The sequence below is a fragment of the Harmonia axyridis genome, chromosome 1 (assembly GCF_914767665.1).
Source record: "Harmonia axyridis chromosome 1, icHarAxyr1.1, whole genome shotgun sequence".
Lineage (NCBI taxonomy): Eukaryota > Metazoa > Arthropoda > Insecta > Coleoptera > Coccinellidae > Harmonia > Harmonia axyridis.
In genome coordinates, this window is record NC_059501.1 from 87,201,932 (window position 1) to 87,226,755 (window position 24,824).

Genomic DNA, 24,824 nt, shown 5'->3' on the forward strand with positions numbered 1-24,824 from the left:
ATACAAAATATCGAGTTCATAGTTAAAAAAACCAACGCACTCATGCAGTTTATCGAATAATCAAATGCTTCAAAAATACGTTACTTTTAGGAAGAATATCATAGATTTCCATGGCAATGGAATGATTTCATTTTATTGGTTGTCGAGAAATTTCCACCTCTATTCTCGCATAGAATTAAGTGTGAATGTCATAAAATATTCCTGTGAATTTCTATATTTTAACATATGAAATTCGAGGCTGAGAATTCTAAGAATGAATGAACTGACCTACGCTCCTAATGTATTCATATTGTTGAAAGGAAACATTAATTCACCAACACAATACGTAGGAATTGAAACAGCTGTTGAACATACACTTGAACCTTGATTCTTGCGAAATATCACAATATTTATATGTATTCTTATTCTGTGAATCTGCAATGGAATAATATGCATAATTATTGTCTATGCCTGGGAAAAATAAATCAAATTTATGTCGATGAGGAATTTATGTGGATATTGCTGGTTTTTCATCAACATCAAAATTATGTCGACATCGTCAGTACTATGGAAATTACTTGGGAATTTTTTACGTTTTTGATGACTTTTTAGGTTTAATTTATATACATTTGTAACTTTAATCAGCAACTACCTAGAGAAATTATTTCAAGACAGGTACAATTTTCCACTGTGGGAAAGTTGAAAATCTAATTATAAAGACAACTTTGTGTCTATTCCTTCACAATAATATATCGTTGTGATATATTCGGTTTATTTTTGTCATGGAATATAATTCCAATTCTACAAATGACAGAATTATTAGTCAACCAAAAAATTCAAAGTAACTAAAACTGTACAAATTGAGTAAACCGTTAACAAATTTAATAATACAATTTTTCCTTATAACGGGTGTTTGTTTTCGAGGTATATAACTTTAAGTTGGCATTTCTGTTCAAGATGACGACCGATTTAACAGCTGTCAAGTGATTAATCCTCAGTTTGGTTTGGCAATTCATCATGAATAGACTCATGCCTGAACAACGCTTGCAAATAGTGAAATTTCATTTCGAAAATAATGGTTTTGTGCGGACTACGTATCGCGCACTACGTCCATTTTATTTTGTTTAGCGATGAAGCGCACTTCTGCTTGAAAGGCTACGTCAACAAACAAAACTGCCGCATTTGGAGTGAAGCTAATCCTCAAGTGTATGTCGAAACACTGTTACATCCAGAAAAACTGACTGTTTGGTGCGCTTTATGGGCTGGTGGAATCATTGGTCCGTATTTCTTCAAAAACGATGATAGCCAGAACGCTACAGTCAATGGTGATCGGTATAGAGCCATGATTACTAACTTTTTCATTCCTGAATTGAACAACCATGATGTCCAGGTGCTGTGGTTCCAACAAGATGGCGCAACATGTCACACAGCTCGTGCTACAATCGATTTATTGAAAGACACGTTTGGTGACCGCCTAATTTCACGTTTTGGACCTGTGAATTGGCCTCCAAGATCTTGTGATTCAACACCGCTAGACTACTCTCTGTGGGACTCTGTAAAGTCATTGGTCTATGCGGATAAGCCACAAACCCCTGACCATTTGGAAGACAACATTCGCCGTGTTATTGCCGATATACGGCCACAAATGTTGGAAAAAGTGATCGAAAATTGGACGTCCAGATTGGACTACATCCGAGCCAGCCGTGGCGGTCATATGCCAGAAATCATATTTAAAATGTAATGCCACAAGATTATCTTGCGGATAAATAAAGTTCATGTCAATCGAAGAATCCATGGTTGTTTTATTGCAATTTAAAGTTCTATAGCCCTAAAAAAAACGCCCCCTAGTTCAACAAAATTACTCAATTTTCACAATATTAAGTAAGTTTTTATTAATTTCAAAGTCAAAATTGGGCTATTCCAAAAAGGAAAACATAAATTTATCTGCTTGATGTAAAAAATAATCTGACAAGAACTGTTATGATGTGATAAGGAAGTGCGGACACACATACATACATACACTAAACCAAAGTTGTTCATTACGGTCTGAAATGCTTTTCGCGAGTGGAAATTTTCAAATCGTAATTCAAGAATTTTTTGATCCGAGAAGTGATCACAAAGATTCCAGTATATTCTATAGTCTCGAAAATAAAATATTAAAAACTACTGAACAGATCCACACAAACTCGATGTATCCGAATTTCAACCAACCTGCGTACATTCCTACCCGAAAAAGTAAACAACGGAGCGCTGATTCGGTTGTTATTCCTAAAAGTAAATAGAAGGGCCTATAAAATCTCCTGAATCAGCTCCACTCGTGAATTTTGAATTGACGAAACGTCGCGCCTAATTCCCATCGATCTTTCTCAAGGCCGGAACTATTAATCTCATCTGGAATACTCTCGTTCAGGGTCCTTACGAGGTATTTACGAGCTCGACTGCTCAGCAATTTTTATGTTTGTGTGTTAATATTTGTACGTTAACCCGTAATCGTCTAGATATTATGTAATGGGAACGTTTAAGCATGATTTTTACGCGATAAGGTGTTCTCATAGGTTTCCACATTTCCATTGACTATTTCCTTTGATATTTCCTAGAAATTGTTGGTAAAAAAACACTACAAATGATATGATTTCCTCTTTTAATGCAAAATCTCAACAGCTTGATGAATTTCTGAATATCAATTGAAGAATGAGGAGAGTACATTGATGTGTAGTCTAGAGATTCATTCCTATAATCGATATTCATTTTAAATGGGAAAATATTATACCTTTCAGTTTAATACAATAATAAAACACTAATGGTTTTACTTTGAGAGGATTCTTTTTGATACAAAAAAGAAAAATTCTATAGACTTTATGTCCTTTATGTTATGAAAACTGTAGTTAAGCAAAAATTATTTGCAGGAACTAGTAATTATATATAATTAACTAAAAACTATTGTAAAAAAAGTATCTTGTATGAAAAACGTGTAAATAAACTCTTCTTGTCTTGTCTCGTCTTGACGAAGGTACCGGGTTCGAATTCTGACTAGGTCATGGATGTTGTACATCTCTGGTGATGGTTAGGTTAGAGGCTAATGACCGTAGCAGTATATGCCTTCAACAAAAAAAAACCTTTTATTTGAATTTGGGTAAAAGTGGGAATGAAAAATCAAGTAAAACAAAAAATTGACGAATGAATTTGCAGTCCAAGTCCAGAGTCAGTTTCATCCCAGATTCTTCTTCATCAAAAAAAAAATCAAAATGAATTTTATGTCAACTCATCGATTAAAAATGTAATGACCAGATCAATAAAATATTCGATACACTTTCATTGAACATATAACCATAAAAATTGTTATTCAATCGATTCCAATGAATAAAAAAACTCTATTCCCAATTGTTCCTAATGATTTTGAATATCGATTGCATTGATGTGGAAATAATTAGCTTTTTTATTGAAATTGGCAGCGGTTTTGAAGATTTACTCTACAAGGTCAAGATATCAAAAATAACTACTTGCATAAAAAGAACAAGTCCTGTTCCATAATAATTGTTCATTATAATGAAGGTGTTGAAATGGGAAGAGCATCGATGTAATGTCATAAAGACTTGTGTAACACACTATATTGATGAAAAAGATGACAATTTTAATTATATTTTTTTTTTGAGATAGAGCAATACAAAAAATTATCAACTTCAAACAACAAAGCATGTGTAGATGTTATCTCGGTATTAGCAGAGGAAATGTAAATGGGGCATCATACATTTCAACTTATGATCCAAAGCACAGATAAAAACCTCAGAAAAAACTCTATCTCCCCGTATAAGTGTAGTGACTGGTGTGTGTATACGTTTACAGAATAAGCTGACATATTTATATTGAAGGGCTTTCTCTTCATCCAAAACAAAATCTTTTCCATACTTTCTCTTCACCAACGGTGGACGGCAATAGAATGTCATTTGAAGAGCATGCTATTACAACGACCATGACCAGTCCAAAGTCGATTTAAAATGCGCCAAATTTTTCTAGGAAGATTGAAACCTAGAACTTTTTCTGAAGGATCAACGATAATACTTTTGTTGAAGACATTATAAGAACTCCATTCCGAACGCCAAATTTCCTTGTCGCTTTCATTAGATTGAAGGAAGGTATTAATCCATAAAGGTTTGCGCGACTTCAATCTAGCAGTTATTATTATTATTATTTGAACTGGGGTCGTTTTGCTTCGGTAAGCCTTCCGGAAACTGCGACCATGCAGATCTTTTGTTCACTACCCTAGCAGTTATAGTATCTGGAAGTAAGATACAATTGAAAGTAAGCTCGGGTAGAAATGAAATGAATCCCAAGATTTCAAGACTGCAACCTGTCTACGAATATGAGGCGGAACTATATGTGATAGCACCGGTTGCCAATGTAAAGGTGTAGATCTAATAGTTCCACTAATAATTCTCATAGAAACGTTAAGCTGTGCATCAATTTTATGAGCATGAGCACTATTGAACCAAAATGAACAACAGTATTCAGCAGCAGAAAAAACCAAGACCAAGACTGCCGTACGAAGAGTGCTGGCATCAGCACTATATTAATTTTTTGTTTAATTTCTTTAAAATGTAGAGCCTTTTCGGTGTTGATTTTTTATGCCACACAGTATACACCCGTATAAATGTCATAATTGTGTCAGTTGGCCGACTTGCTCATTAGCGTATAAACACAATCAAGCGTTCGCTCATTACTAATTACCGGCATGGAAACTAAGTAGGCCTCCATTGTTGAAAAACTTTCGGAACAAGTCGCAGTGCTGGTTTCGTTATTTGCATTCGACGATTGGCCACACTGAGCCAAAGGATGGCCGAATACCTTCGCACAGTCGAGGCCAAAGTTGGAAGAATATGCCGGCAATATCGATTCGAACGCTGCTGGATGTTTTTTCCAGTAATGCATATTTAACGAGCTGGGATCTGATGCATCGGTGATTTTGACGGTTGTAAACGGAAACCGGAACTTTGGCACTGGGGGTTCCGTAGCATGAATAACGTAGATTATTAATCCGTTAGAGGAACGAGTTTCTGCATTTCATAACTTACGGGGATGACATACGCAGATGATGCTGTTTGGAGCATAACCCAAAAAAGAATTTCTCTAATGGTTTGTACGTTTAGGCTAGGAGTTCTCAATCAATATTTTTAGGCATTGAAGGAATCTTCAGTGAGACCAATCGTTGGTACCTGCCTTATACGCCTCCGAGTAATCGAGAGAGTAGCTTTGACCATAAACGGTCGCATATACACAAATTTTTATCGTCAATTTCTGCCTACATTGATGCAATTTTTCGTTGAACAGCTTGCTCTCATTCAGTCTTCATGCATCTTATTCTTGAATTTTGTACACAAGATTGTCTCACTATTGGTTAAGAGTAACTATTGCAGAATTTTTGTTCAAATCAAATTCTGTTAATTCGGAGAGAGCAGAGCCGAATACAATATTCGAAACCGTTATTGAAATAAAATTCAATTCTAATTGTACTCATAGAATTTGTTCAAAATTTCGATATCAGTTTATATCCATTTTTTGATTCTTCTGGTTGAATTTAGGTAAAACTGTTTTTAGAATCAACTTGAAATTATTCCGTATCTCTTTACTTTTCTCGTTCAGTCATGACGTAGGTTGTTCTCTGTTATTGATTTGCTCCTATACCCTCTGCAAGGTCTTGGATCCATTGTGGAGCATTGGCATAGACTTTATTTTCCACGTGGGTTAATGTTGAATCACATGAGGTCACAGATCACCTCAACACTGTCAGAAATTCTTGCAAAATTGATTATTCATTGCTTGTGTAGCACGTAGCGCCATCATGTTGAAAATAATCGTCGTCCACATTAATATTTCTAATTATTAATCATAACTTAATTCTCAAGAACGATGCTACTATGATTGCAAAATTTTCACTATTTTTGTAGTGAATTTTAATAATTTAAATGCGTTTATTAACTGTATATCCTTCCGTTATTAATAATGGCGTAGTTTTTACTTGTCAAATTTCAAAACATAACCACTTCAAAAGTGTCAGCTGCCCAAATAGCGGGCTTTTCAAAATGGAAGCTCTTATTGCAAAATTCTGTATTAGGATCTATTAGGATATGGGCTATCCAAATAATGATAAATTGAGTAATTTAGAGAAAGTGAGGAAAAATATTTCTAAAAAATAATCAAGGAGTCCTCTCTATACGCTCTATTAGTGATGACGTCACACACCGCCATTTTAGTTCTTCTGTCAGTGTTTGGAATCCAAACAAACAAATTGTCATTCAAATTAGTACGTTGTCGTTGAAGAAATTGGCGTATTTTGATAAATGAGATTTTTTAAGGAACGATTTTACTATTAATTGATAGACAGAAGGAACGAGATTAATGCCAGTAAGTTCGAACTTGAAGTTCAACTACTAAACACGGCTTTTTACAAAATCTGGGGAATGATACAGGATTCAAACTTACTGGTATTAACCTCGTTCCTTCTGTCTACCAATCAATACTGAAATCGTTCCTCAAATACTCTTATTTATAAAAATAAGCCAATTCCTTCAACGACACCGTATACTAATTTGAATGACAATTTGTTTGTTTGGATTCCGAACACTGACAGGAGAACCAAAAATGGCGGTTTGTGACGTCACACTAATAGAGCGTATTGAGTCTTCCCTCAAATTGAATTTCCTCCGAGATCGTTTTTGTATTAAAGAAAAAATTTCCTGTTGCTAGGAATGATCCTTTTAGGTATTAATTACTCTGTACAAATCAAAATTCAAAAAGCATAAACATTGAGTTTGTTAATGGATCTCATTTGAAATGGTTGAAAGATTCTTTATTTTTTTGGTGTATCGTTTTGTCCACCTTTAAATAATAACTTTGCTCATTCTATAAAAAGGCTTTTTTTTTCTAAATTCACGTGTCTCAACAACTATGCCACTGACACATGGTACAATGTACTTTTTTTCTAAGCATTACAGGTAATAATGTTAATAAATCTGTATTAATCATGAAAAAAATGCGACGTTGCCACATGTCCTAAAATACGGATATTTCAAGACTAAATCGCATCCCACATTATTCCTAAAAATCAACACTCTAATGGATTCCCTCTTTTTTTTTTTTGCAGATCCAAAATTCGGAAGCACACACCCCGCCACAAATCGAAATACCGAGATGAAAAATGAGGAACCCTTCAACGTGAGACACAATGATCAGAAGTACGACATCCACGAGTTCCTCAAGAACCACCCCGGCGGTCTTAACTACGTCAGGCCGTACAAAGACAAAGACATCACCAAACGGATGAAAGACACCCAACATTCTAAAGCCGCCTATTATTTATTAAGAGAGTACAAAAATGATGGAAGAGACTTAACGAGTACAAGTGATTCTAGTGATTTAGAGGTAAATTATTGATTCGGTAGAAATCGGGAATTCGAGATGGATATGGCAACATTGCTTCGAGTGCTACTTTTAAGTTAGAAGTAAAGGGATGTGGGGTCCCCTTTTTTATTCCTTGACTACAGCTGAGATAGCTTAAAAGGGGTTATTCTCCATTATTGTTTTTTATTGTATTGTTTACCAATGATGGGGTTTCAAGGTCCTTGATAAGTCATTGTCTTGGAGTGTTCTTACACTTTGTTTCCATAAAGGATTCCCTTCCTTTGAGTGTCTGAAGTAAATTTGATTATATTGTTACCCTTTCAGAAAAGAACTCAATCAATTATATGCTCGATAAGTTACTTCTTCAGTTCGTTCATAAATTGAGTGGGTAAGGTATCTATAATAAAAGTTTTTCCAATAAGAGGTTTCAATTTGATATAAAAAAACCATTATATTTGGAGAGAAATCAATAGAGTTCATTGCACTCAAATTTCCTCCATTTTTGTAGTGAATTTTAACAATTTCAATGCGTTGTTGAAGCATGTATCGTTCCATCTTTAGTGATGACGTAGTTTTTACTTGTCAAATGTCTGAAGATGACAGCTTCGTACGTGACAGCTACCAAGATAGCGGGCTATTCAAAATGAAACCACTTATTGGAAAACCTTCACTTTCTGGAATCTATCCTTGTTCATTCATTTATTATTGTAATCTGATATACCTTCTCAGCTTGAAAGAAAGCAAACACATATAAGGATAGATTCCTTACAAAAGTAAGATTCTAGTTACTTTTTTCTACAAAATACCGACACTAGGTAACATAGATACTCAATAGTATATTCTAAAACAAGTTGCTTAATGGGCTATTATTCCAACACGATTGCAGAATTCGAAAACGAGCGACAAAAGAGCGAGTTTTCGAACGCATGAGTGTTGGAATTGCCTTCTGCAACGAGTATTAGACGATATTTTCTCTATTTCAGTCAATTTTTGTGAAATATTATCGAAATTCAATGAAAAATTCAGGTTATATATCCTAGTGACTTTTGTATTGTATCTTGGCAGTTGGTGTGACTTTTACGAAAACTGACAGATCACATAATTTGAATTTGAATCGTATGTTTCGAATTTTGAAATAATTTACAATTACGCATTAAATTAGTGAATTATGTCTGACGAAATCTATTTAACATCTCCAGAATTGCGAATATTGTAGCAAATCATTTCACTATATCCAATATAATCCAAAGTCAGTACAGACAACCACAAAACGAAAAATATAACTGAAAACAATACTGTAATGAATTCATTACAGCACAGTTCTTAGTACTGTAATGAAGTCATTACGATACTTCAATCGAGAAATAGAATTATAAAAGTTTAATGAGTCTACTTGTTGAAGGCTATTTAATATAAATCAAATAATTTGACAACTTTGTGTCTAATCCTTCACAAAGCGAAAGCTCGCTTTGTGTCTTTATGTTGATGTAGTTGTTCAATTAGTTAACCGTTTACTTAATTGATACATTTTTAGTCATTTTGAATTTTCTTTTGGTTGATTATTGAATTGGTCATTTTTAGAATTGGAATATATTCCAAGACAAAAATAAACTAAATATATCATATAGATATATTATTGTGAAGGATTAGACACAAAGTTGTCGAATTATTTGATTTATACGAGAAATAGAATTTATGACAATAATAGCTATTATGTCATAAAAATTCTAGAATGTGTATTGATGAATGATGATTTGGCTTTTTCTGAAAATAGCCAAAGATAGCGTTATCAAGATAAAATAGATATGATCGAATTTGGTGTTATTTTTATTATTCTGATTATATCATGGACAATGTATGTAATGTGTTATAATCCTCTCAATACACCTACATAACAGTTGTTTATAATTGAATGTGGAGATATCTGCTTATCTGCTTTTGTTGGTTAACATCGATACACTATCTGAATATATTCGATAAGGAGTAGATTAAGTACGAGTATTATTTTTCTGTGCGATTTTTTATTGCTTCAGGGAAAATTGGTAAATTGTAAATCGCATATGTAGCAAATTTCGATAAAGTAAATGACATAAGAACACGTATGGTATTAATACTACTAATGATGATGAACCTGTATTGAATTTTCATATTGAAAAATTTTGATTAATATGTATTGCCAAGTATTAACCTCACTAATGAATTAAAACAAAGCTGTCAAAGATACTTAAGCTTTAGAGTAATATCTGAAAAAGTAACTAAATATTCAACGAACCTTCAGAAATTTTTTCGGAGAGTGTCACAAGTTACTCTCAGAAAAGTGAGAAGTATTTGAAAAGTTAATAAACTTGTCTTTGATTCAGATTTAGGGGAGGTTTCATTGTACTGCGATCTTATGGTCTATTGTGGCTTCCATTAGAGCTGTTCTCATTATTAGTAATCGTAGTTAACAGCTGGCCCTCTAGTTCCAGAGGTCTAATGAACTCCAGTATTTGCCTCCAAGGAGATTACTTCCTCGCTTCCCTAAGTATCTTGTCCAAATCATTTTTTGCGTTGGCTAGCGATGGCGAAGCACCAGGTGATTTAGAGTTTCTTCCTCCTCCCCGCAGAATTTGCACTCGTCGTTTTCTGCTAGACTCATTCAACTTTTTGGAATGGTCCAACCCAAGAAGATTGTTCCAGACTGTTTCTCTTCCGGCTTTTTCCTTCTCCTGAAACTCTTTCTTACAGGTACATTTACCTATACTACAGAAAGGTTCTGGGCCAATGAAAGGAGTTTGTGCTCTTTTTCTGGCAAGTGAGTTAGCCTCTTAATTTCCTTAAATTCCTGAGTGATCTGGAACCTAGACTAAACAGACCTTGTTCTTCTTGCCTACTTCGTTGGGTTTACTTCGGCACTTTAATACCAAAATCGAATGATATGTGAGGTCAATGCTTTGATTGCTGCCTAACTCTCAAAAGGTGTCGCTATATCACATTTCTGATAGATTCTTACTAGGTTCATTTCTACTAATCTTTCGACTGCAGGTGTCTCTCTTTGAAAGACACTTGGGCAGCTGTCTATTGATAGTGAGCATCTGGTGTCAGTCCCGAGAACTTCAGTGCCAGATCCTCTGTGTATTTTCTCTTAGCGCAGTCTCAACTTACTTTTTCAGTTTCTTTATGAATCAACTGCGACTCTACAGAAACATTTCAAACAAAATTTGATCGGTACAATATGCTGATTTACAGTTCTTGATATTCAATATACTATTTGGAACTACAAGATGGAGATGCTCTTGAGAATTATCTCTGACACATATGTTACATTTCCATCAAAATAAAAGAATCTTCAAGGTAACTAAGTTGTAAGCAAACACACTAATACACCTAGCAATGCTGCCGTATATTAATACTCCTGTAGGTATATCTAGCAATGTTGTCATACTTACTCGAAAATCTGAGGTTTTCTCCAATTGTTGGATTGAAGCAATTTTATTTTTCAGAATTTAGTAGACTGGGATAAACCAATGTTGAGCCAGGTCGCTGCACTTGGAAGCAGCTACAGTGAATGGGTGGTGTTGCCAGTAGATAGAAAATTGCGACTGTTCGAAAATCCCATTCTAGAAAGCTTAACTATTACCCCGTGGTACGTAGTTCCTATAGTATGGATACCTATTATTACATATTTCATTTATATGGGATTCAACACTTACGTCGAAACCACCAAAGGTAACTTCAATATGGCAAATTATTGTTGTTATAGCTTCTGTTCGCAAAATATACCTATTTAATTGTGTTAAAGTTCGGGTTTGGTTCTAACTGTGAAATGAAAGGATTTCGAGAAAGCTTAAAGATTCCATATAGAGAAAAGCTGCTCATTTTCTTTGATGATCTATGTCTTCCTTGGTCAAATATTACAATTGAATGTAGTTTTCCAGTTTTTGAAACACTTTTAAAAATGTTAAGGTGGAAGAAAAGGGTGTTTTTTTGGAGCTATAGAACTTTAAATTGCAATAAAACAACGATGGATTATTCGATTGACATGAATTTTATTTATCCCCAAGATAATCTTGTGGCATTACATTTTAAATATGATTTCTGGCATATGATCGCCACGGCTGGCTCGGATGTAGTCCAATCTGGACGTCCAATTTTCGATGATTTTTTCCAACATTTGTGGCCATATATCGGCAATAATACGGCAAATGTTGTCTTCCAAATGGTCAAGGGTTTGTGGCTTATCCGCATATATGCAATGAGTTCACATAGCCCTAGAGAAAGTAGTCTAGTGGTGTTAAATCACAAGATCTTGGAGGCCAATTCACAGGTCCAAAACGTGAAATTAGGCGGTCACCAAACGTGTCTTTCAATAAATCGATTGTGGCACGAGCTGTGTTACATGTTGCGCCGTCTTGTTGGAACCACAGCTCCTGAACATCATAGTTTTTCAATTCAGGATTGAAAAAGTTAGTAATCATGGCTCTATACCAATCACCATTAACTGTAACGTTCTGGCCATCATCGTTTTTGAAGAAGTACGGACCAATGATTCCACCAGCCCATAAAGCGCACCAAACAGTCAGTTTTGTAGCGGTGTTTCGACATACAATTGAGGATTAGCTTCACTCCAAATGCGGCAGTTTTGTTTGTTGACGTAGCAATTCAACCAGAAGTGCGCTTTATCGCTAAACAAAATAAAATGGACGTAGTGCGCGATACGTATTCCGCACAGAACCATTATTTTCGAAATATAATTGCACTATTTGCAAGCGTTGTTCAGACGTGCGTCTATTCATGATGAATTGCCATACCAAACTGAGAACAAATCACTTGACAGCTGTCAAATCGGTCGCCATCTTGAACAGTAATTCCAACTTAAAGTTATATACCTCGAAAAAAACACCCGTTATTTAAAACAGCCACGAAAACGAAACAAATATTAGGAAATACTTTTGGAAAAACTTCGGACAATTTAAAATTAGGTTTTCATATCGAAATGATGGGTTTTTCACAAGGAATTTATAATGGATATATTTATTATTTTTTGACAGTTTTTGTCAGTCGTGCTCAGTTGTTGACTGATTCAATCATGGAAATATACACGCTGCAACAACTGAAAATATTCCATGAAAAATTTATCATTATCGTCTGAAGGTGCATTCTCCATCACAAGCTATACCTAACATTTCGAGTTAAATAACTCATTAAAAAACACTAGAGCAATCATCGTCAATGGATCAAGACTAGCTTCCAATAAAAATAATCTAATAATACAGTCTTACCATCACCATAAAGAAAGGCTGCAAGTGTTCTTGAACTTGATTGATACATTCAGAATTGAGATTGCTATTTGTGCAGGGCAGGATTCAGAGCCATGACCTTCGAATCAAATGATTCGAAGTTGTTGCAATTCTCGAAATTTGAGCATGCTTTTCTCAGGTTTTATCGAATTTTTTGACAGATTTATTTCACAACTTCGTCAATCTTCCTTGACTTCTTTCATTTCTACAGAGCAAACCGTCATTCTTTTGGAAAGCTTTTTGCTGAATCTTTGAAGAGAAAATTGGAAAACTCATAGAATACTTATGTATCTTTATTTAATTTCAAAAGTGATCTCAGCTTCTTAATCGACAGATATGATGACGTGGTTGAAAAAAGTATGCTTTTGTACTTCAGTACAGGCTCCCTTGAAATATTTTGTTATGAAAATAATCCTTTTCTTCCGGAAGGTTTTGTACAGGGTGTAGCAGGAAAATCAGAGGGTTTTCAAAACATCTCAAGATTGCTGATTTGGAAGACAAAATTAAACATTGTAATTTTACTGCTGCACTTCTCAAAAACCTTTTCAATTATTGAATAATTAGAATCTCTTCGAATAAATAGCTGATTTATTCATTTTATTTGAGATATTGGAGCAATTTTTGACCTTCTATGTTTTTAGATGAATCACCAACAGTGCCATTATTAATACGTTTCATTTGGGGTGTTATTCTATGGACATTATTAGAATATAGTTTACATAGGTGGATATTTCATATGAAAATCTCAGGAAAGTCCAAGATACTTATTTACATCCATTTTGCCATACATGGTTTACATCATAAAGTGAGTACCAAAACAATTCAATTTTTTTTAAATTGCGTATATGTCTCTGGCTGAAAAGTATATTCAATAAAATTTATATATACAGGATTTTCCGAAAAAAAGTTTCATTTTAAATAGCCCGCTATCTGGGCAGCTGTCAATCAGTTTTGAAGCTGTCAATTCGACATTTGACAAGTAAAACTACGCCATTACTAAAAACGAAACAATACACCTTTCAAAAATGTAATGAAATTGTTAAAATTTACTACAAAAATGGTGAAAATTTTGCATTCACAGTTCGCAAAACAAAAGAGCTCTTTGGTCATTTTAAAGCACCTTCTCGGCCAGCAATAGTGAAACTGGAAAAATTTGAGCTTGGAAATTTGGGACAAGCTAGTGATGTATAAAAATCGAAGGCATACCTTCCTTGTTACAATGGAATAAGCATTCATTGAATCTTCTTGAAAAATACTCTTTTTGTTAATATCAGAATGAAACCTCTGATTGGTAAATCCTTTCCCACCTCTCAATAAACATCGCTGAATAATTTGAGAGATATTGATAAGTCTATTGAATAGCCTAATACTAGTAATAATTCCTTCCTCACAAGACAAACATCGCTTCAGAAAACTCAACATATAAAGAGTGTTTTTTTTAGAGCTATAGAACTTTAAATTGCAATAAAACAACGATGGATCATTCGATTGACATGAATTTTATTTATCCGCAAGATAATCTTGTTGCATTACATTTCAAATATGATTTCTGGCATATGAACACCATGGCTGGCTCGGATGTAGTCCAATCTGGACGTCCAATTTTCGATGACTTTTTCCAACATTTGTGGCCGTATATCGGCAATAACACGGCGATTGTTGTCTTCCAAAAGAACCATTATTTTCGAAATAAAATGCACTATTTGCAAGCGTTGTTCAGGCGTGAGTCTATTCATGATGAATTGCCAAACCAAACTGAGAATAAATCACTTGACAGCTGTCAAATCGGTTGCCATCTTGAACAGTAATGCCAACTTAAAATTATATACCCCGAAAAAAAACACCCATTAAATCGATAATCATCGCTAGCTTATTTTTAAAACCTCCAGCCTCATTATTTTTCCGAGAGTAGGCATCTAGTATTCCCATTGAGCACGAGTCTTCTCGTACGTTTGCCAAGTCAATTAAACAGATGAACTTCGAACTGGATGACTACCGATATAATGAAATTAATTTTCAGACACATTGAGTGGTCGTCATTGCGTCAGCAGATAACAATCTTACTATTCTATTTACACCGTGCTCAATGTCAGACTGATGCATTTTATACTCCTACCGATTATTTTTTATGTGCTTGTATATAATTCGTTTTTGTTTACTCGATAGGATTTTATTGGTGGAATAGTGAGATATTTTTATCTGGAATTCGACATATATTGAATTAGGTATACACCGTCGTTTTTCAGGTGACCTCGATATTCGTAAATGTTGTAACTTAGCGTCGAGTTTATCAATTTGGATAATAAACTCTTTGGCGACCTCAAAAAAAATTTCCAGAGTATAAAAACTAGTCAATGCGAGGATTTATTGAAAGTCTGTAATTTTTACTCAAGTCTTTATCACTTTCTGAGTCGTAAAGTACATTCAATGAAGGGCTATCCAATGAGAAGTTTAATTTTGATCTTAAAAAAAAACGAAATAATTCAAGAGTCAATGGATGTTTATTTTATTGTGAAGAGGAAGGTGAACTATTAACGATGCCTTGTCTGAAGTTGCAGCTCTACACTGTGTCCGTAAAGTATGGAAAAATTTTTTTTTTGCTAAACAGACCATTCTAAGAAATAATCCTGAAACACATCGATTTTTGATTTTAACTAACCGTATTTTAAAATAATAATCTAATATTCAGGGTGAACTACTTTCGAGTAATGACGTCACCGTCGATTTTTTTAAATGGAACACCCCCATTTTGTCTCAATTTTTCGATTACCTACTCTAGCTGAGCTGATTCCAGAAATGTATCACATGTTGATTCCAATTGGTACAGGGTGGACAAAAATACAATAGTTTTGTGTGTACTCATGAAGTAACGCGTAACATTCTTTATTACTTAAATTAAGAATATTATCAAAAATACTTATTGTCTAGCGGCAATTGGTTTGAATGTAACACCCTGTAGTTTGTTACATTTTTCGATAAATAAAAATGGGCTGTTTCTAAACATGTTTGGTGCTTGTGGTCTAGCAGACAGAATATGAAAAAAAATATTTCTTATCAATTGAAAAAAACATAGTCGTCCAGTTTTTTGTGAAATGTCATTATTTGTTAAGTAATTTATTGGTGTTCATTGACAGTTTAGTAGTACAATATTTTTGGTATTCGTGAATGTTTTAATTATTGCTTAGATTTAATTTATTATTCTTGTCCACCCTGTACCAATTGAAATCAACATGTGATACATTTTTGGAATCAGCTCAGCTAGAGTAATCGAAATATTGAGACAAAATGAGGGTGTTCCCTTTAAACAAAAATGACGGTGACGTCATTACTCGAAATTAATTCACCCTGTATATTAGATTATTATTTTAAAATACGGTAAATTAAAATAAAAAATCGACGTGTTCCTGGATTATTTATTAAAATGGTCTGTTTTGCTAAAAATGAATTTGTTCCATACTTTACGGACACTGTATATCTTTTCCATGAAATTTTAAATGACCAATTTCCGTCAATATTACGGACCACAGCAACAATACTCTTAGTTGTTCATCAAATGATAACAACAGCTCAAATTTTTCCTTCACTGCCACCATTCCTGGCCTAGAAGGTACTTCCCGACCACCCAAAAGTAGTTTAGTTTTGCGAACTGTAACTTCAAAATTTTCACTATTTTTGTAGTGAATTTCAACAATTTCACTGCATTGTTGAAGCGTGTATCGTTCCTTTTTTGGTGAATGGTATTGTAGTTTAAATTTGTCAAATGATGAAAACTTTTAATTGACAGTTGTCCATATAGTGGGCTAATCAAAGTGGAACCTCTTCAACAAATTACTTGATTTTTTTTGGCAAATGATTTTCAGCATGTTGCTACTATGATTTTTTGGAAAAGGGAGCTAGTCAGCGAACACCTTGTATATAGCGAACACTCTGATATCAAATCATACCCAATTTTCATATTCCAGAATGAAAACTATGAGAGAAGAAACGACCATAGTCTACCTTTCTGAAATCAATATTGCTCGTTCATATGGAACTTTTATTATATCTGCAATTTCCTCTGTTCATGCTTGAAATGTTGCAGGTGCCCTTCGATCCCAGAAGATTAGTGTTTCCGCCGTTGCCAGCAGCATTGATAGCCTATGCATTATATCTCTCAATCTATGTTGTTTTGCCTGCAGAAGAGAGACTTATAATACTAGCCGGGGGTTTATCAGGTTGGTACCACTTACAATAACTAAAAAATATGAAAAAACTGTAGGATTTCACATAGCACCTTGTCGCATCTCGGTGAGTGAGTCTACAGTCTTAACCTCTAGGCCACCGAGTGCTGTGTTTATTGTTGCTATGTGGAGCTTTATGAGAAGCCGCCACAAAACTGTTATCTATGGTTCTGTCGATTGAAAATTCTAATGGGTAAACTTATTTGCAGGTTATCTGATTTATGATATGATTCACTTCTACTTGCATTATGGTGCACCGAGAGAGAACAGCTACTTATATCATCTGAAGAGATACCACAATCATCACCACTTCGAACATCACGAAAATGGTGGGTACCTGGGATTTGTAGAAGGAGGAGTCAATAAACATGGAGTGTTACACCACACCATCAATTGGATTCTTGAGCTACAAGAATTTAATGGCTCTATATCTGAACCCAAGAATTATTTTAATTATTTTCTGTAGAAAAACATATTTCTCATCATAATCTTTGTTCTATAAACTGCTATGTGCACAGAAACAAGTCCATATCTTCATTATGAGCATGTTTTGCCCAATACATAGCATCAGCTTTTCATATTCTCCAAAATCACTGGTTAACTCAATAATTTTGGATAAGAATTCTTCTTCATTAGCAACGATTTTGAAAGGAGCCATATGAACTATCAAATTAACTTGTCATCAAAAAGTTGAAGCAACATTACGTGATCTAAAATTCATTTACAATATTGTTATTGAGGTTATAACGCAGCTCTACTCAAAAATAGTTTATGATACACCTTCAAAGCACTTGTAGTTGAGAGCACTCAGGCCTGCATGATGCTCTTAAGAATAAAGATTCATGTACATGTACTATTATTGGATCTTTGAATCTTGCACTCTGAATCCTCAGAAATAATTGATTTTTGTTTCTTTCAGGCTATGGAATCAGCAGTGTGCTATGGGATAAAATTTTCGGAACAACAATAACCTTGAGGAAGCTACAATTTGGAATCAAATGGTGAAAAGCACAATCACAATAATGTCTCACGGTGTGATTCTCAATGTGTCTTTGTTTACAACGTACATTTTGACGTACTCAAATCTTCTAAACAGAATATAAATTATGTTGTTGATGCTTTCATTATTTTTGTTAAACCTGAATGTTTCTCTACAAATTATAGAGATTTATATTTATAATGATATAATAAACGATACCATTATATCAGTAGTTTCATTGAAACCTTGAGAAATATTTCCTTTTTTGTAGAATTTAATGCGAAAAAAATCCTCTATAACCTACAATTTTCCAAGAATTTTCTCGTTTGATAATTGACACATGAATTTGCATAAGTAGGTACTCAAAATTATAGAAACAAGAAGTCAAATGAATTTACTAAATAGAAACAACTTGACCACAAAACCATTATCCTAAATATCCTTGTTCAAAAATGTGTATTATTATATTGTGAATAGTGTCCAAACTCTTTTGATAAAGTTGGTACGTTCATTTCTAACCACTTTAAAGCATCAGTAAACACTATCCCTAGTAGGAAGTGCATGAGCTCATCTCAACTCATTTCGATAAAATATTACATTTCACTTTCTCTCAAACAATGTCAAAACGAGTTCCGTCTGTCAGTGAATGTCAGAACTACAAATCTTCATAATTTTACAGAATTTTCCAATTTTCAATCAGCCTCCATTGTAGTTCTCTATTATGTGGAACTCAGTTATAGGATTAGTTGTTATTTTAGAAACTCGATGTATATAAATTGGTGAGTTTTAAGACAGTTACCTAGGGAAGGGTCAATCCATCAAATTCTGCTTTTCAGTTTCCTTGCTCTCATGATTCTCAGTCAGAATATTCTGCCACCTACGGAAGCCAAGCCTTACTTCACAAAGATCCATCGATTGAACTCAGTGAGGGATTTCGACGACGTTATAGACTGGACACAAAAGGACAACAATCAAAAACAAGAGCCAAAAAATTCACAGATATCAACAGACAACCCTGTGCTCAGGGAAAGAAGCATATCTTCCGAAGCTCCTACAACTACATTCTATAGGATAATCAGCCAAAGGACAGAAGCACCAGTTGCAACAGTTTCGACAGATGCAACTGTCAGAATCGAAAAAAGAGACACTGCAGCAGCCACAGCCACAAGCATGGCAACATCGGAGATGCCTTCACCTCCCTCCACAGACGAGCCAAAAGAGGAGAAGAAAAGGTGGGATGATGTGAAAGAAGTCACAGATAAGATGACCGAAAACGAGGAGAATTTAGAGGAATTTGGAGAGGGTATTTCGGATCTCTTCAAAAAGATTAAGAACAAGATGACGAATAAGAAGTGTAAAACCTGTACAAAGTGTCTTGGAAAGTGGGATCTGATGAGATTGGGGGAAAAGGAGGGTGATGATAGGAGTGGAGCGAAATATATCTCGCCATATAGGAGGAACACTCCAATGTGTCTGTTGAATGAACGACATCATGGAGGATATATGCAACCGGCATCAGGTAAGAGTTCTCTCAGTTAGGGGATTTTTTTACAAGGTTTTTCTACAAAGTCTTATCGACTATTTAACTGATTCTGAACTGGATTAGGTGATAATCTCATGAGAAACTTAAGTTCTACCAATGAATTTAGATAGAAACAGGGTGTTTTAGATGTGATTCACAATTCATTCTTTGTCTCACAAATAAAAATTGCACTCGACATGAAAATAAAGTGCAATAAACACTAAATAAACACTTCTGGCATTGATGATTATTTTTTTCTGATACCTTAAGACATAAAGGCCATGCAGAACGTGTAAGTATTGATTCCCCTTCTCCTCTTTAATCTACAGCAGTTCCTATAGTGCCGCAACTCCTGATGAGACCACCATCCCCGGTGTATCTCCAAGGCTCCCCGGACGACGACAAGACCGGACTGTACGAAGTCCGATGGCTGCAGGAGCAACCATCATCAGCCTTCGACCGGAAGAGACGTGATGTCGACAATATTTTCCCAAATACGGCCTACTCGTTCATAGTCAACAGACAGAGCGATCACTGCGATCAGATGGGCGATACTCAGAAGGAACTCATGAACATGATACGAGCGGTGAAGAAGGAGTTCCAGTGCAGCAACAACCTCACCTTCCTTCCAATCGTCTTCTCGCCGACAGCCAAAGGACCCTGTCCTTGCCTTCCTGGATGTCCGGAACTGGGTCAGTTGTCCTTCCAGAGTGTCAGTGTTCCGGAGTGTAAGCCGCCATGTCCGCCACCCTGTAAACCGCCATGTCCACCGCCTTGTCCACCGCCTTGTCCACCACCGTGTCCACCTCCCTGTCCACCACCGTGTCCAGCACCATGTCCTCCACCTTGTCTACCACCGTGTCCTAAGGAGGAGAAACCAAGTAAGCATTGTTTATGCTGCTTCAAAGAAGCTTCGCCACCTAATTTTAGGGAAACAATCTCTTGTGTTTCTGTAATTCGCAAGTTAATGTAGATTCAAGAAGATTTATTTTTTCGCAATGTTTACCTTGAAGACTTTTCTGTTAACAGGTTTTCCCTCCTATCTCTTAAAACCTCATTCATTTCACCAGATATCTGCATCCACCATATGACCATCGTCTTGGTGGTGAACAACACTTTTGGCCTCGTGTTTCCCATACCAAACATAGAACCCTGTCCACCACCCTGTCCACCGCCCTGTATACCAACCTGTCCACAAGAAGTACCATGCATATGCTTGCCACAGCCCAGGCCGAAGAAACCATTTCCCACCATATGTTGCATCCCTTGCGCAGACCAGACCTTTCCCTACAAGAGGAACGTGATCGAGAACATTAAACAGTGTCTGGACAACGCCTTCAACTTCATCGACTTCAGGAAGGTGTTGACGGAGGACGAGGTACACCACAGGGACACCAGGAGCTGCTGCATGCCCTGTTGCCCCACCTGCGGCGAAGTTATACCGGGCATTCTGTTGTACCCGAAGAAGTACGGGCCCCATGTGGCGAAATGCGGCAGGGACGTGAAGAACGTTGAGAATAGCGACGAGAACTCGGAGAACCAAAATAAGTACTACTATTACACGTCGAACAGTAAAGGTACCACCAAGTACAAGAGAAGTTTGCAGACAAAGAAGAGCACCTTGACTGAGGCAGACATTGCGGCCGAAGAGGCGCAGTTGGAAATAGAGAAGAAGCAGTCCGAGTTAGAGAAAGAGATGACGAAGGATTTGAATCTGGACAAGGTATTCTTTTAGAATTTGGCTCTCTTTTTTTGGCCTCTCTTCTCGGTCAACAAAATAAAAATATAGATTTATTTGGATAAAAAATCAATATTGATTATTTCTAATATCGAACAAGAAGTTAGTCGAATGGTGTTACACTCTTCTAGCTACTTCACTTCACGATATTTAATGGGAAAGAGAATTTTTTCTTCCACCGTTACTTTCTTCTTCGCCATTGTTTCTATGTCTCCTCGTCCTCAGGAAGTGGTGGAAGCTTTGAGCGTCGGATCCACTCCCACGGTGTCACCCGCCGATGAACAGGTCAAGAAGGACGAGGAGTACCTGGAGAAGGAGAACAGGGAGATGATCCACAACGAGAAACTCCTCGAAGGTCCCGACGTGATCGAGTCGTCTGATGTGGAAGAAGTCACAGAGCACACTTGCGTCTTTACCGAGCCTCTGATCACTGAAGAGATCGAGCCTATTACATCAGCCACCGGTATGTTCAATGTTTTATATCCCGATGAGATGTCAAAAGTTTATTAATTGCTGAATAATGGAAATTCCAACGTTTGGTCGTTTAACGATGTATAAGGTTGTTAGTTTAGATACTATTATGTCAGCATTTAAGTAATATCACTTCAATTTGTTTACAATTCAGATTAACCGAAAGATTCATATAGTTAGGTACCACTGATCAATTTGATTTTACCACGGAGAAGATTATGAACCTAACCTTTCATTTCTCTATTAAGAATGAGCAGTGTAGTCAATTCTCTGTTGCCTATTATTTTCAACAACATATAATTACTACATTTAACTGACACCGTGAACATAGCCGTTTGCGTTTTAATTGAAATCTGGAGGTGACAACTCAACTAACCATTCTTCATGTCGATGCAGATTCCATACTTGACAGCGCAGGCGCTGTAGCCACAGCAATAGTTGAAGGTGGAGGATTCCTCGAAGACCCCAAGTCCCCAGAATCCCAAGAACTGGAAGAGACCGATGACAATCTGACGCAGCCACCTGTGGAGATTTGCGAGGATTGTTGTCCACCGGAAGAACCTTGCGAACCGCCACCCTGTCGATCAGACGATGAGCCCTGTCCGCCACCCTGCCCACCTCCCTGTCCTTGCCTCCCTTGTCACATACCAACAAGTGGTAAGGGTCTTATTTTCACCTTGAATTATTTTTCTTTACTCCTTTGAATTTTGAAGGCCTTGAACATTTTTTTCCTTTCCCCAGCTGGGGTATTCCCTTTGTTTTCTTAGCTTTGGCTTTATCCAAAAGACGCGCAAAACCAAATTTGAAACCATCTGGTTAATACTAAAATTATATAAAACCAAAGTTGCCCCTGTTTTATTTGGTTGGTCTTTTAAACGGATTGGAAAGAACTTTTTGGCACGATCCAGCTTGCTAGTTTACTCCAATATGAATCATATTGTAGAAATACAGCATCGAGTTGCAATCTACAACCTAGAAACCTCTGGAGATGATGAGTGGAGTTGTAAGTGAAGCGTCAGGTCGGATGAAAAGCCCGAAATTTTGAACTTCTGTCGAGTAATTCGGCCTTCACCCTTAATGCATTCTATCTCACTTAAATTTAGATTTAAAAATCGAATTGTCACCAATGGGGCAGCGAAAATCCTAATGTAACTATAAAAATCACTATATGGTGTGCAATTTGGTCTGGTGGATTGATTGGTTCGTACTTCTTTGGAAGAAGGTGTCACTCAAACTGTCAATTCTCATCGCTATAGCCAAATGATTACCGATTTTTTTTTCGCCCAAAATCAATAATATAGAATAGGAAGATATGTGGTTTCAGCAAATGATAAAATAGGCCTTTGGATTTTTTTTGTTGTATTCATGCTGATAATCTTCAGACTATTGACAATCTGAAAACCACCATCCGTCAAGTTATTTGAGATATTTCCCTTGATGTGCCGGCAAATCATCGAAAATTACCTCCCAAGAACCAAGTCCTGGAAGAGATAATCCGAAAGACATTTGAATGATGTTGTTTCCACACTTAAAGGCAAGGTCCAAGCGCTATATTGAAGTAAAAATTCGATGTGTGTTTTATTTACGTTTACTTTCGGAATTCGATTATCCACAACTATTGAGGACGTTTGTTATCCCATACTGATAAACTTTTCCTAGACTTATCCTGAACTATCGAAATCCTTCCAGATGAGATCATCGTCAACCAGACCGACCTCACCAAGAGCTCTAAGACGAAGAGCATCGCCGAATTCGAGGACGAGATGCGAGGCATCGTCAGCGATTCCACTTCTTCCGCGAAGCAGAGCTTCGCCATCGACGAGAAGCGGAAAGGGGTGTTCGACATCACCCCCAAGGCTCCGAAGAAGAACAAGAAGAAGCGCAAGCTCAGACAGAGGTGCTGCAGGAAGCGGAGGGACCTGATGAAGGGGGGTGAGAAGGCGTCGACGGAGGGTTGGAAGGATGTGACGACGACGGCGGCGACGACGCCCTTGAAGACGCGGGACGTCGGGACGGAGACGACGGAACTGGTGAAGGTCACGAGGAAGGAGATCACGTCGCCGGTGGCGGTCTGCGAAGAGGTGGAGGACGTCACGGAGGTCCTATTCACCACAAAACCTGATCAGGTACCGCATAGGATAGTATTGCGCCCTTGGAGACCACAGACTTCATGCCAGATCTTTTCGATAGTCTTGCCATGATTCTATTGTTATTCTTTATATACACGTGGAATTTCAACTAAAACAGATCTGTTCTTACTGAAATATTTCGTTTCCTCCTTGAATTTTCTGATTTTTCAACGAAAATTACTTTTCTATCGAACGATACCAAATGTTTATACTTGAAAATAATGAAACAAAATCATGCACAGAGTATTCCAACTGGTTCACTTGAGAGCCAGATATTTCTAAATCATGTGATAAGCGGAAACCACCGATGCACATCAATATGTATTTGGAATTGGTATTTTGTGATTGCAAATTCATTCATTTCCTTGAAAGGACAACATCATCAAAAGTCTTGAATGTCAATAACTCTCAAGTGACCTCTAATTAAGACGTTGCCATTCAAGATTTTAGAGGGACGTTACGCCAATTGAGGGGATAGTCCTAAATCCAAGAATTACAAACCTCAAAACGTCTCTTTCCAAATAAATATTTACTTGGCGTTATACGAAAAAACCTACTCTTCCAGAAACATCTGACTTGGCTGTTTCTATGTAGGGTACTTCATCATCATACAACATTTAAAGTTATCTGCAGGACATACGCGTCCTTGAGTACTTCCATAGCTCTCTATCTCGTGCAACTTGCATCTAGGTTGAATGAATACGCCTCAAATCACCATGCCATCTAGTTGAAGGGTGGCCTATATTTCGGCTTGCATCCTGTAGTGATCTCCAATCGAGAATTCTTCTAGTCCATCTATCAACTCTCATTTTGGCAACATTTGTCTGCAGTTCTACTTGTGGTTTAGCTATTCTCTCTACTGCGTCTGCTTGCTCTATTTTTCTGTGTTTTTCCTTGTTCGCTACCTTGTCCCCCAATGATAGTTCCAACATCGATCTCTCCATGGCGTACTGTGTGGTTCTTATTTTGTTCACAGCTCTTTTCGTTAATGTTAATGTTTCTGCTCCATAGGTTAGAACTGGTTACACACTTTGGTTGAAGACCTTGCGTTTCAAACATGTTGGTAGTGTTGACTTGAAGATGTATCTATTCTTCTACCGAGTTCGCAAGTT

The 24,824-nt window shown here is 36.4% G+C and overlaps 1 protein-coding gene across 3 annotated transcripts in view; it reads left to right on the plus strand.

Moving 5' to 3' along the window:
- The window catches only part of LOC123688563 (fatty acid 2-hydroxylase), a 46,067-nt gene extending 27,989 nt beyond the window's left edge, over positions 1 to 18,078 (plus strand). For all 3 annotated transcript variants that reach the window (XM_045627148.1, XM_045627146.1, XM_045627147.1), the window contains 6 exons: positions 7,118 to 7,395; positions 10,857 to 11,082; positions 13,295 to 13,458; positions 16,735 to 16,867; positions 17,083 to 17,202; positions 17,793 to 18,078. In XM_045627148.1, the coding sequence (XP_045483104.1) occupies positions 7,165 to 7,395; positions 10,857 to 11,082; positions 13,295 to 13,458; positions 16,735 to 16,867; positions 17,083 to 17,202; positions 17,793 to 17,878 (960 nt within the window). In that variant the 5' untranslated portion in view covers positions 7,118 to 7,164 and the 3' untranslated portion in view covers positions 17,879 to 18,078. The remainder of the gene's footprint in view (positions 1 to 7,117; positions 7,396 to 10,856; positions 11,083 to 13,294; positions 13,459 to 16,734; positions 16,868 to 17,082; positions 17,203 to 17,792) is intronic.
- Positions 18,079 to 24,824: the final 6,746 nt, after the last annotated feature.